General features: G+C 35.9%; 1 protein-coding gene across 1 annotated transcript in view; it reads left to right on the top strand.

The window, feature by feature from the left end:
• The window catches only part of DMD (dystrophin), a 2,251,240-nt gene that overhangs the window by 681,763 nt on the left and 1,555,904 nt on the right, over positions 1-13,573 (top strand). Inside the window, exons 10-11 of the mRNA XM_032756167.2 lie at positions 7,085-7,273; positions 7,920-8,101. Coding sequence (XP_032612058.2) covers positions 7,085-7,273; positions 7,920-8,101 — 371 coding nt within the window. The remainder of the gene's footprint in view (positions 1-7,084; positions 7,274-7,919; positions 8,102-13,573) is intronic.

The raw sequence follows: 13,573 nt of genomic DNA, 5'->3' as shown, positions 1-13,573 counted from the left end.
GGACAGCATTAGGAGATATACCTGATGCTAAATGACGAGTTAATGGCTTCAGCATACCATCATGGCACATGGATACATATGTAACCTGCACGTTGTGCACAGGTACCCTAGAACTTCCAGTATAAAAAGATTAATGTTTTTGGCTGTAGAACGTTTTGTTTAATAGGCTATAGAATGAGATTTTTAAAAACTAAAATACCCACATATGTCTACATATGATACCCATTTTTGTCTTCTTGAACAGAGCATCTAGGCACAACGTAGCATTTCTGTGAGTGGTTCTGCAATAGTGAAGAGTGTTAAATTTGCTCACATTTAACATCAAAGGCAAATCATAGGATTAACAGAAGGTACAGAGTTCAAATTGTGGACTTGACACATGCCTTCCTTTAGAAAGAATTTGTTAGCTTTAATTTTTGCTCAGCGTCTTCTGACTTCTTTTCCTGTTTTCGTATCTGTGTTTTTAAAAAACTGTTAAAATTATTTTTTAAATTTTTGTGGCTACATAGTAGATGTGTATATTTATGGGGTACATGAGATGTTTTGATATAGACATGCAGTGTGAAATAAGGAAATCATGGATAATGGAGGACTTACCGGGTCTGTACTACCATCTGGGCTGTATCCCGTTGCTGTCTTTCTGGTATTCTGGTATCTTCCTCAGTGTGATATCAGTGTCTGTGACTTGCATGCATTATTTAGACTTGACATTTGATTTCCTACTCAGCAAATAATGAAGACATGGTATTTTCCTAGTAGCTTCCAAACCATTGATTGAAGTTGTGGAAATAAAGAAAAAATACACTTTGACTTATTTTTAAGAAGTTATATGAGGGCCCGACACCATGGATCACACCTGTAATCTCAGCACTTTGGGAGGCCAAGGTGGGCGGATCACTTGAGGTCAAGAGTTTGAGACCAGCCTGGCCAATGTGTTGAAACCCTGTCTCTATTGAAAATATAAAAATTAGCCGGGTGTGGTGACGTGTGCCTGTAATCCCAGCTACTCAGGAGGCTGAGGCAGGAGAATGGCTTGAACCCAGAAGGCGGAGGCTGCAGTGAGCCAAGATCCCACCATTGCATTCCAGCCTGGGCAGGAAGAGCAAAACTCCATCTCAAAAAAACAGAAGAAATAAGTTATATTAGGATATTTTGCAAAAGTGCTGTTACTTAGACTCTTAATTCATTTTCTTCATTAAAAGAGATTGATCATATTGTGATAAAGATGTGTTTTGGAATCCAGACAACCTGGTTTTAAGTCCCAGAACCACCAGTTACCTTTGTGACCTTTGGCAAGTCACCTAATTTTTCTGTTTCCATTTCCTCATCCTACTAATCTCTGTCACCCTGATCTGTTGTAGTGAAAAATGATATAATGCATATTAAGTGATTATCAAATTGACTGACACTAATTACTCAATAAATAATGGCAGCTGTTGTTATTGCTATTATATATGTAGTAGTAGTTGTATTTGTTGTTTATTGTTGCCCTAACAGTAGGCCATGATTTTTCGTATATCCTCATTAGGGCTTAACTTTGAACTGAATTTCAGGCCCTATCAATGTTAAAAATTACCTATTTAATAGTGTCATTAGATTCAATGTCATTTGCAGTGTTGCATGATGGATTACTTTCTCATAAATCACTTCAGTATTCATTTTTATGTTTTGAATAGTTCCCTGGTTTACGTGTTATATCTGTGAGAAAACACAGCTGAAATGTGGCAAGAATATTTCCCAAGTACTAATTCTGGTTCTTCAGAACTGCTCTTCTGTTACTTTGTGAAAGAACTGCTTGTTTATCCCTCTGTAATCCTTTATCTGAGAAGTAATCTTTTACTGAGGGGTAAAAAGATTATAGAATACACCAAAAAATTCACCATCCGTGCATTGACTTAGACTCCATAAAAAAGAAGAATGATACATTTAAATGAACTAAGAATGATAAAATTTCCAAATGTTCTTGAAGCATTTATGCATTCAGGAACAATAAAACTGTTTTTGATCCAGGTTAAAACTCATATCACATTTTAAGGCTGAATTTAGATAAATTGCAAAAATAAGTCCATTTTATCAGTGACATAAAACTGCTCAGTGATATAGTGTGCCCTCTCATAGTGTCCCAGCTATTTTTTCTAAGAGCTTTGTGGTTTCCTGGACTGCTGGTTTCACTACCTACATGTAGCCACTTGATTACTTATCTCAGTTTGAATTGCCCAAATCTTGCTTCCAGAAACACACAGAGCTCATTGAACTGTTTCCTCATAAAAATCATTTGCCATTTCAGTGAACATTGGCCCCCAAACACAGGCATTGCAGAGCATTTCTTGGGATCTAGAATGTGCTTAGCATTTTATATGCACTATCTCATCTAATCTTTCCAACAACCTTATGGAGTAACTGAGATGCAGAGAGGTTAAATACCCAAGATCAGACAGATAGTTAACTGGATTTTAAAATATATTTATATATTGTGAAGTATCAAGGCTATTGCTGTTTACTTTATTAGAACAATTTCTAGTCAGAGAAATTCTACGACTAGAAATTATGACTAGAAATTGTCTCCAGAAATGAGTGTCTAGAGAGTTTTGTAGACATTGCTGGACTAAAACAGTTATTTATCATCCCTCATTTTTTTTTTACCTTTCTCCTTTCCACTCTTCCACCTTTTTTTTTTTTTTTTTAAGAGACGGAGTCTCGCTGTTTCTCCCAGGCTGGACTCCAGTGGCGCTATTTCGCTCACTGCAAGCTCCGCCTCCCGGGTTCATGCCATTCTCCTGCCCCAGCCTCCCGAGTAGCTGGGATTACAGGCACCTGCCACCATGCCTGGCTAATTTTTTTGTATTTTTAGTAGAGACGGGGTTTCACCGTGTTAGCCAAGATAGTCTCGATTTCCTGACCTGGTGATCCGCCTGCCTCGGCCTCCCAAAGTGCTGGGATTACAGGCGTGAGCCACCGTGCCCATCCTCTTCCACCTTTTTTAATGAGCAATGTCTTCAAGGAACATAGGTGACAATATCTAATACTTCCTTAATCTAACAGGCAGTAATTAAGCCTCTGACTTCTGTGGATGACGTTGAATAAATTTGAGTGTACTCAATTTTGGGGGGGAAAAAAAAAAAACAAAAAAAAAAACAGAATCCTTTCATCCATTCATTGTTATGCCTCTCGTCGTAATCATTATTTGCCCAAGGTACTGAAGAGAAACATAAACTACTGTGATAAAGACAAAATAGGATTGAAGCATAGGGAAAAATAATTAGTTCCAGTTGATGATACTGGCATCTTCATTCATGAAACGATTGGGGTCTATCTTTCTTATGAATAGATCTATAAACAACAAAAATCAAGTTTCCTAGAAAATCTCTTCATTTGATGCCATGACATGTATGAACTGATCTCCAGCTTAGCTGCAATGTAGAATTCTGTGATGATGATAACATTTTGGGGTGCTGAAACAAAGCATAAGCCTCTTTATATATCTTTATTTCCAAATTCTCAGATTAAACATGGTTTTATTTTAAAATGTCTTTTATTTTAAGGTCTCTATGGAAAATATACAAATGTAGAATTCAAGCAAATTTCTTTTTTCATCAGTTTGCTTAGTCTGAAATTCTAGAGCCATTTCCAATTTTGTTTTACAAACTGCAGAAGAAAGTTTAATCTCACCTTAGAACATATATACATGTACAGATCTAAATAAACCCATATGCACATCTGAAACAAAAATTGAGACTAATTCTTAGTATTATATAAGTGACACAGACTAATATTTTTCTGTTTAATTTTAAAATATTCCTAGTCATAACCCACTAACATGATTTTATGAACCATGAATGGATTATGACTTACAATTTGAAAAACAATAGTCTATCTAGATAAATAATTACTCAGATATTAAATTAAAATTTTGGTTATAATTCTATATATAGTTGAATTGATGGATATAAATATAAAATTTTGCATAGCTTATTCAGATTTGAATTTAGCTTTAAGAAGGCTGTCTTTGAAATGTTTTTGTTTTATGCACATCCTCAGACAAAATGTTTAGTTTCAGAATTTGAGTACTAGATGTCATGTCCTTGAGTATAAGGATACGCCTTCATATTTTCTTCCACAATTCAATCCTGTGTAAATATCAATAAATCATAAAGTGTTTAATATTTTGATTCAAATTGCACAGTGTAAAATATTGTTGTGTTACTTGAGTACTAGTGCTGTTTATAATGCTTCGTTTGCAGAAGACTATTTGAACTCAAGATTGTTAATGATTTTTAAGAACTCTTAAATACGAGCTAGGTTGAGGTTCAGATTTCAAAAAGAGTTAAATAATGTTTGCTCTTACACATTTTTGGGGGCGTATTTTCGACAGTAATTTTCCATCTCCTGAAACCGGAATAGTGACTTAAGAAGGCAACCTTGGGGCAATTTATGCTTCAAAACACTTCTTATCTATACATAGGAATTGGATAATAATTACAGCCATAACATACTTTATTTAGTTCTTATACAAGGTCACTCTGTCAAGTGTATTATGCACTGTTTAATTCTTACTACGATCTTAATATGGAAGTATTATTGTTCCCATTTTACATAAGCAGAAACTAAGGCTTATGCAGGGCTAAGTAACTTTCCCAAAGTCACAAGATTCCCTTTCTTTTTATATCATCAATTTTAGCATAAGTGGTTGGTTCATATAGGAACATAACAGGAGTAGGAAAGGATATCACAGGGTTTCTTGGTCGTTTGTATTTTCTTGAAAGAATTGCCTTCTTTCTGAATTTGAAGCCGGGTCTGTTTCAGATAGGAAGCATTATCTCCCAGGGCTGCCCACAACCTTGTTTACTCACTTATAGACATAACACTCTTATGCCATATTCTTTGAATCTTACTAAACTTACTGTGAGCTCACCAGACTTCTGTTCTTCTAGGGCATTGAAAATGCTATGTGCAAATAGGACAGATACACATTAGTACACCACCTGTCTCCTCTGCTCATGTGCATCCTTCATGGCCCAGTGGACTTCACTTCTAAAACACTAATTCAAAAATAAAATTATTAACAATTTCAGGATAGTATCAGCAGATAATAGAGGCGTGTGTTTCTTCTTTGCTCAGGGCCCTGTGCAACTGCTCAGGTTGCAGAAACATGAAGCTGGTTCCACCTGTGCACATCTCTCAGGCTGCATTTATGTCCTCTTCCCCCTTAATGCTGATTTTGATAGTTATTATTAATAGTATTTTGAGACAGAAGAGATACACCATGGAACTAGTTCTAATCCCTAAGACCTTCAGAAATTGCCTTACTCTTAGACAAGGGTCCCATGCAAATAGCTCTTTGAGAGCACTTAGCCTCTTTGAGATGATGAAGTTGGGTGATTTTGACTTACCAGGATAGCCTCTCTCTGCCACTTCTATATAAACTGGAAAAAGAGTGCATCATTTGATGAGAATGCCATAGCAATAACTGCCACTCGCCTTGTCATCTCGAAGGACTTAACAATTGGGGAAATTTAAAATATTAAAGTTTCAAAATTTGAGCATTCATCAGAAGAGCACAACAAAGTTGGTGCTGGCAGCTTAGTGGGTTAAGTCCCAGAACTGACAAGGACAGGAAATGCAGCGCATACACACCAGGGGAAAGCCACCAAAGGTTGAGTTTTCTCTAGATGAGATTATTGAATCCCCCAAACAGCTTCTGTTGTTCTACCCTGCTTTTTGGTTCCTTTACAAACCCTGTTTGTTAGGGGTCCCTGTGCTTGCTTGCAATATTTGTGGAATGCAGAAGATTCCTCTACAAATATTTCTCCAATATTTGTTTGTTCTGCTCACCTCCATAAATAGTATGCCTATGTCCTTGACCTCAGCAAAATCCCTCTTGAGCATGTTCTCAGGATTTTTGAAGCCCAGCGACCTACAAGGAGTACACTCCTCCCAAAGCAAAACCTTCTGCAAACTTACTAGTTTACTCAAATTTTTGCCCTTGATAGATGCCTTTAGGTTAATGCAGCAGACATGTAGGTTATCCCAAGAAACCTCTCCTATCACTTGAGAGTATGGTTCCCATAGCATGCAAATCTCTTCAAACATATGGCCAGGTTTAGAGGTCGTGTGAACCACCCTGTCTCTATTACTTGGCTTCAGATGGGGAGAAGTTAGAGCTTCGCAGAGCACTCTAGCCTCTCCAGAGGAAGCCTTTCTCAACAGGTTTTTCTAATCGACCTCCTTGCTTGCTCTTACACACCTTTAAGCTAGATAGTGGATTAAGGGTTGTGAGACCTATTTTGTGATCACTTCTTAGCAATTTTTTAACAGGTACCCTGGATCTTCTCTTTAGAATTATGGATGCTTTGTACACTTTGCTCTTGGCTTTAGGATCCAGATAGACATTCCAAGATAACCATTTGCAATCTCAGTTAATATCCTGCTCATTAAACTGGGTAAAGCATACTTCATATTTTACTTCTCCTAAGATAATGTTTTACTATTTAAATCGTGGCCTTCTGGAAATAAAGGCTGAATAATAGAAGTCATTATGCTGTTAGAAATTTTAGATGGGTGGGTGAGGTATTTTTTTTCTTTCTAAATTTTGCCTTGCTTTCCCCTACCTGCTTGTTTTCTTACTGATACCTTTACTGGTCTATAAACATTTGGAAATATTACCTAGGGCCTCTCAGGAAGAGATATTTCCTTTAATGCCATTGCAAAGGTATGTAAATATAATTCCGATAATGTATGTGTAAGTTATTATAAATAAGAATTGAGGAAAATTCCTACAGATCAATATTTATAGCATTTAAAAAGCAACATGAGATGATATACTAATTTACTCCTTCCAGTAATCTAGAAGAGCTTTAATACAATATTAATTTGGTGTGGATTTTGACTGCTATTTGAAAATTGATGTATGCATGAGGAAGTTAAAATGAAAGCTCACCGTTGTCTGTATCTGCTGTTCCTGTGTCTGATAATGCAGGTGGAGAGTCCTAGCATTTTAAATATTTCATTCGATTTATCATTTAATGTACTGGAACAGTCCGCAAAGACATTAATTGTGTAACACCCAATTTATTTTATTGTGCAGCATTTGGAAGCTCCTGAAGAGAAGTCATTTGGCAGTTCATTGATGGAGAGTGAAGTAAACCTGGACCGTTACCAAACAGCTTTAGAAGAAGTATTATCGTGGCTTCTTTCTGCTGAGGACACATTGCAAGCACAAGGAGAGATTTCTAATGATGTGGAAGTGGTGAAAGAACAGTTTCATACTCATGAGGTAAACTAAAACATTAATTTACAAAACGAAACATATGACTTGTTATAATGGCAAGTCATCCTTTTTCCTCAATTACTCTCTTACATCCTTGCATTTTGGAAATTTAGTTATTATGATGTGCTTGGGATTCCACCAGTCACATTTTGAAGTTCTCTTTTGGAGAGCAACCATTGAAGGCATTTCTATCTGGCCAACAGGAATATGAAAGCCCAACTCCTTTCTCTTGTGTCAAGGCAGTGCTGAGGCATTACTTACATTCCTGAGTCGATGTATGGTATTGGCCTTAACTTCGCTCAGTGGGAGACTTTTCCTGAGATGTTACACTTGTTTGGCTTCTTTCCCTTCCCTGTCCTTTTCCCTCCATCTTCAGCTCCCTTTCAGAACTTCCTGGGAGCTCTTCCTTAATAAATCACTTGCACTGAAATCCTTATCTCGGGATCTGCTTCTGAAGAACTTGACTTAAGATAATTTTCCTTAATTCATATTAAAAGTGGTTTTGGGATTCTGCAAATGCGAATTAAATTCCTTTTACTGGGAATATAAATCTAAATGGGCCACAAGTTTAAAACTGCAAACAAATAAAACTCAAAACCACACTGATTTACCTAGAGTTCTAATTACAATTGTTCACTTCCTTCTTTGTCAGGGGTACATGATGGATTTGACAGCCCATCAGGGTCGGGTTGGTAATATTCTACAATTGGGAAGTAAGCTGATTGGAACAGGGAAATTATCAGAAGATGAAGAAACTGAAGTACAAGAGCAGATGAATCTCCTAAATTCAAGATGGGAATGCCTCAGGGTGGCTAGCATGGAAAAACAAAGCAAGTAAGTCCTTATTTGTTTTTAATTAAGAAAACTAACAAAGTTTTGGAAGCTTCTGATTATTTTGATGTGGTTTGATGGTTAAGTTACGATTCTCGGTTTGTTCCCAAGGCACACAGCTTTCTTTCAAGGGAAGCTGTGGTTGGATTTTCATGGAAATAACATTTTGGTTTTCACTTTTATAACTAGAAGAGTAGATGTTAGATGCACTGTTATCTACAGAACTATGTTTTAAGAGTTGCCAAAATTCTGTCATAGTTATTATTTTCTATGTTTTCCTCCAAAAATTAAAATGTAACTAGAAAAGGCACAGAAGCATGCACAGGAGATTATGTACATAAAATCACCTATTAGCTACAGTTGAAAGGAAACTTCTCTTCTGAAGAAAAAGCCCTTGAAAATATTAAAGAGTTACTCATCTATATATGGAAATCCTCTTGAAAAACATTATTCAAACGTTTTGGGAAATTCTTATTCAAATACAGTATGGCTGTGAATTATCTTAAGAATATATATTGACTTTATAAAAACGAGGTTTTGAGAAATTTCTGAAAAATGATATATTTCTTATAAAGGTAACAAGCAGATCTCATCATTCTGGATATGTTGCTGTGATTTATATTGTGAGGTGTGTATATTCATGTGAAGCCTATCAAGACAAGATAGATTTATTTTTAAATGAAAAGAAATGAAGTGCCAACTGTGGATTTGAATACATTAAGTTAGAAAAATTGTCCATATGCCTTAAGTTTATTTAACTATTATTTATGAAGATTAAAAGCTTTAAAAATAGGACCAAGGAAACTCATTAGACATGCTAGAAGGATTGGTATTCCAGTACTAAATTATAGTGTGAAATTAGGGAGGGGAAAAACACATTTTTAAGCTCAGGGCTTTTGAACGAATAAATAAGGTACATATAAGATAGAGGTTTCATAACTATATATGTATTCCAAGCCAGGAGATACTAGTCTATGCATATTGATATTATTCGCCTGCTGTGATCACGGTGATGATTGTCACTACCTCTAGATGTGAGAGGTACAATAATCATATTATAACTGTTGAGTCTGCCCACCCCGCAGTGTTTACAAGGTCCACTAATTTACTCCATCTATTATCGATATTACGATATAAGCTGCCTACTGTGGTCATATGCCAACATTCTTCAGGTTAGAACTTCGATTTGCAGTGATCTGTGGAACTTAAAGCAACCTCAAATAAAATTAGAAAGTTTTGAAAATCCGACCTCCTCTTTTACTGCCCTTGCCATAATAGCCACCAGTGTCTTCTCCTTTGTGCACTCTGTTTTTCCATCCTCTCCTGGAAGCTAAATGCTCTCATTGTTCTTATGCTCCCCATTTTCAATAAGACTAACATTATGGCATTAATTATTCATACTAATCAGTTAATTAACTGCTGTGTGAAATTGAGTTGCCACAAAATATGAATTCCTCCTGGAATTAAAATTGCAACTTTTTCTTTGCTTATCTGAAACATAAAATAAGTCTTTTATCTGTGACTCTAACATTTAAAAAGATGTTCATTCAAAAAATCCCCCTTTCAAGGGATATCTGCCATTAAGTGAAGGATGACAGACACGTAGACGTGTGTGCGTGTAATTTCCTCATCCTCATCCCACTAGAGAATGGAAATGCTAAAATGGCAGTATTACCACCCAGCTGAGATTGACATAAAAAATTAGTTTGTCCTTAGGGAAGATTCAGGAGCTTTGGTACGTGTTACAGCTTTTAGAATAATTATCAAGAAGGCAAAGACAGCCTTCTAGCTGATACAGCTTTTGCTAAAACATCTTACAGAGTTTTTAAAATGAGACACGTACATGTAACCACTTCTATCACATAGTCTTTTCTGGAAAATTCCTTAAAAATGAATATACAAAGCATTATTTGAGCAACACAAATTCAGAAATAATATGAGAGTTTATAAATAACAGTCTTCCTTGCCACTTTCACTAACTTTGTATGTGTTCATGCATAAAACCTATTAAATTCTAATGAGATAAGGCATTATGTAAACTTTGCTGAACCTGATTTTTGAAAGATTTTTTGGGAGGAAACAAAAAACGTGATTATGAAAAGAGGGTATTGTCAGTATTTTTTAAAAAAACTAATCTAGGTTTTACTTAATGCTTCAAATAAATTATAACCTGTTCAGTTTCCATTATCATGGTCTTATCAATGATTAGCTTCAACTTGGAGCATTACCTATTTTTTTCCTAAATATATGATTACTTCAAAGTAGAAGATTACTAGTAATCAAAAATGGATTCATCGATACTTCTTTTCTCTCTCTACCTAAGACGGGGTTTGGATAGATCCGGTCTGAAGCCATTATTTCCTGCCTAAGCCTTGGTTTAGCGATTAGAGAGATGATAATTAACATTTGTCTAGGCATATTAAGTATATCCAAAGCTATGCTATAATTTCTAAGTTGATATAACAAAAGTTAAAAACTTCTTGTAAATACAGATAAGATTATCACTAAAATCTATGAACATTTACACTTAGTAATTTTAAATCCTGTCTACCAACATATTTACTATTAGGTTGATGCAAAAGTACTTGTGTTTTCTTCCATTGAAAGTAATGGGAAAAACTGTAATTACTTTTGTACCAACCTAATAGCAACAATCAGATTATATTTGATATATAGTCATTGTGAGATACACACATATATATAATATACATATATATCTCTTTATATGAATAAATATTAATAGAATACATTATCAAAAACAGTTAATGGCACTGGAGACTCAATAATGATCATACAAGGTCTGGCCCCAGATCTCATGAAACATATTCTGGAGAGGCTGGCAGCCAAGAAAAAAAAAGAACACAAGAAAAATACCAGATAGGAATATACTTTTTGAAGAGATTAAAAGGTAATGTGATAGAGAATGGTTCAGGGGGCTAATTTAGACTTTGTGATCCAGGTAAGACTTTGGAAGTTGGTACCATTTAGTTTGAGATTTGAACGACAAGAAGGTACCACTATTTGCAGATCACAAGGAAGTGTAGTTCACGGAGTAGGAACAGCTAACGCAAAGGCCCTAAAATAAGGACAGTTTGGCTTGCTGGAGGAACCAAAAGTCCAGGGGGCCTGGAGAGTTGCAGGGTGGTAAGTTAGATGGCTGAGGTCTGAGATGGGGTTGAAATATAAGTAGGAGACTGATTACATATTGTAGTGCCGGTCAGGGCTTTGAATAAGGGCTTTGAATTCTAGATCAAGTGCAAAACAAAGCTATCAGATTTTATGTAGAAGAGAGATAGGTCAAGAAAACCTATCAGTAAGGCCACTGGAGGAAGAGAGGACAGTTATTAGGCCAGTGATGCTGGCCAGTTAAGACACAGTAGTGTCTTAGACCAGGTGGTAGTTGTGATAAAAGTATACTCTAGTATCTTATCCAATTAGTTAATTTAAAAACCACTTCTTTGTTTAGTTTTAGTTCCTTTTTTTTTTCTTTTGACAGTAAAAATGCTTTTTCCTTTGGAAATAGACATCTTTGATTTGTGCCTACAGTTACTATTATACAAGTTGCATCTAGGAAATAATATTTATCCCATAAACCATCAACAATTATACAAAACGAGAAATATTAAAAATACAAAGATAATAGTGTGCCCTGATTTCTCACTTATGTAAAAATCCTCTCCAGTTTGCCTAAGGAATAAGAGCTTGCTTTCTCAAACACTTATGTGAACTGGGGCAATATACTTTTCGTTTATGTTCTCTACTATAGTTTTGTAAAACAGAAATAGTTTCATGAGGCTGACATACTTCTAAAAGATACTAGGTGAGATAGGGTATAAAAAGTTAGTTTGTGAATGCAAAATTACTATAAAATGTAAAGAAAGATTATTGTGATAAATAAGATGATGAACTGTCAGTTAATCTACCATACCATGTCACTTTTTATATATAATTTTATATTTTCTAGATAAAGTATTATATAATTTTATATATAATTATATTTCATATATTTTTTATAATGATTTATATATAATTTTTAAAATTTTTAAAAATTTTTTGTAGGGATGAGGTCTTGCTGTGTTTCCTAGGCTAGTCTCAAGCTCCTGGCCTCAACGGATCCTCCCACCTTGGCCTCCCAAAGTACTGGGATTACAGACATGAGCTACCAAAACTGACCCTCATAGATGTTTTTTACCTTTTTTCTCCAGCCTTTTCTAATTGCTTCCCTCATTTTTTTTCCCAAAGGGTATAGTTGTGGGTCCTTTGTATGGGGATAAGGGAGTATGAGCAGGATGATTAGAATTACCTTTACAGTTATTTTTTCACAATTGCAACATTTAAAAATATGCTTACAAAGGAATGTGAGAAAAATAACCATACAGATACTTCCTCCTTTCTTTCTCCTTCATAACCACACTCTGATTCTTTCCTTGCTATTGTATTTTCTCTCCAATTCTGGTGCTTTCATGGACATAAATTTATGATGGGGTAAAAGCTAATACAATAAAGAAGTTTATTGATTGATTGATTGAGTCGGAGTCTCGGTCTGTCGCCCAGGCTGGAGTGCAGTGGCGCAATCTCGGCTCACTGCAAGCTCCGCCTCCCGGGTTCACGCCATTCTCCTGCCTCAGCCTCTCCGAGTAGCTGGGACTACAGGCGCCCGCCACCACGCCCGGCTAATTTTTTGTATTTTTAGTAGAGACGGAGTTTCACCGTGGTCTCGATTTCCTGACCTCGTGATCTGCCCGCCTCGGCCTCCCAAAGTGCTAGGATTCCAAGCGTGAGCCACCGCGCCCGGCCTAAAGAAGTTTATTAACACATCTCCAGTCACAAACGAGTTTGGCACGTGCTGATACTGGTCAATTACAAAACTTTACCAATGTTTATAAGATTTAAATTTGAAAACTAAGTGCCATTGCTTTCATAATTACAATGATTAAAACAAGAGAATATTGATGTGGTTTTGTTAGAACCCCTTAAGAAGAGTACGCCAAATGATTTTGTTTTAATGCTGTGGAATACACTTGGGATGGTAGGAGGTATGGAAGAGGGAAGAAAAACACACAACTTCCAACTGTGGAAGTGCAAGAAGACAACTGGCATAGGGAAAACAGAAGATTTTCTTCTCTATGAATAAGCTAATTAATTTGATTGAAAAATGCAACCTGCAGAGAGCAAAAAAGATTTACTGACATTTTTACAAGGACTCAAAGTCAAGCACAGCAAGTTCCATCAACTTTTCTGATAATTGTAGTTAGGACATGAAGGCAGAAACTAAAACTTCTGTGACGGTAAGGGAAAAAAATGAATGCAAGTCAGGAGACAAAGTGAAGTTGTGCTTTTTGGTTTATATCAGCAGGAGGAGAAATATGAATAGTATGTGGGCAGAAACACAAGCCATAACATGGAAAATAATTGTGAATCACCATCAATGCTTTGACTGGACAGAAAAATACATCTAAGAAATATGGCTCATCT

The sequence above is a fragment of the Hylobates moloch genome, unplaced genomic scaffold, assembly GCF_009828535.3.
Source record: "Hylobates moloch isolate HMO894 unplaced genomic scaffold, HMol_V3 SCAFFOLD_7, whole genome shotgun sequence".
NCBI classification, from domain to species: domain Eukaryota; kingdom Metazoa; phylum Chordata; class Mammalia; order Primates; family Hylobatidae; genus Hylobates; species Hylobates moloch.
This window is presented reverse-complemented; position numbering and strand designations above follow the sequence as displayed.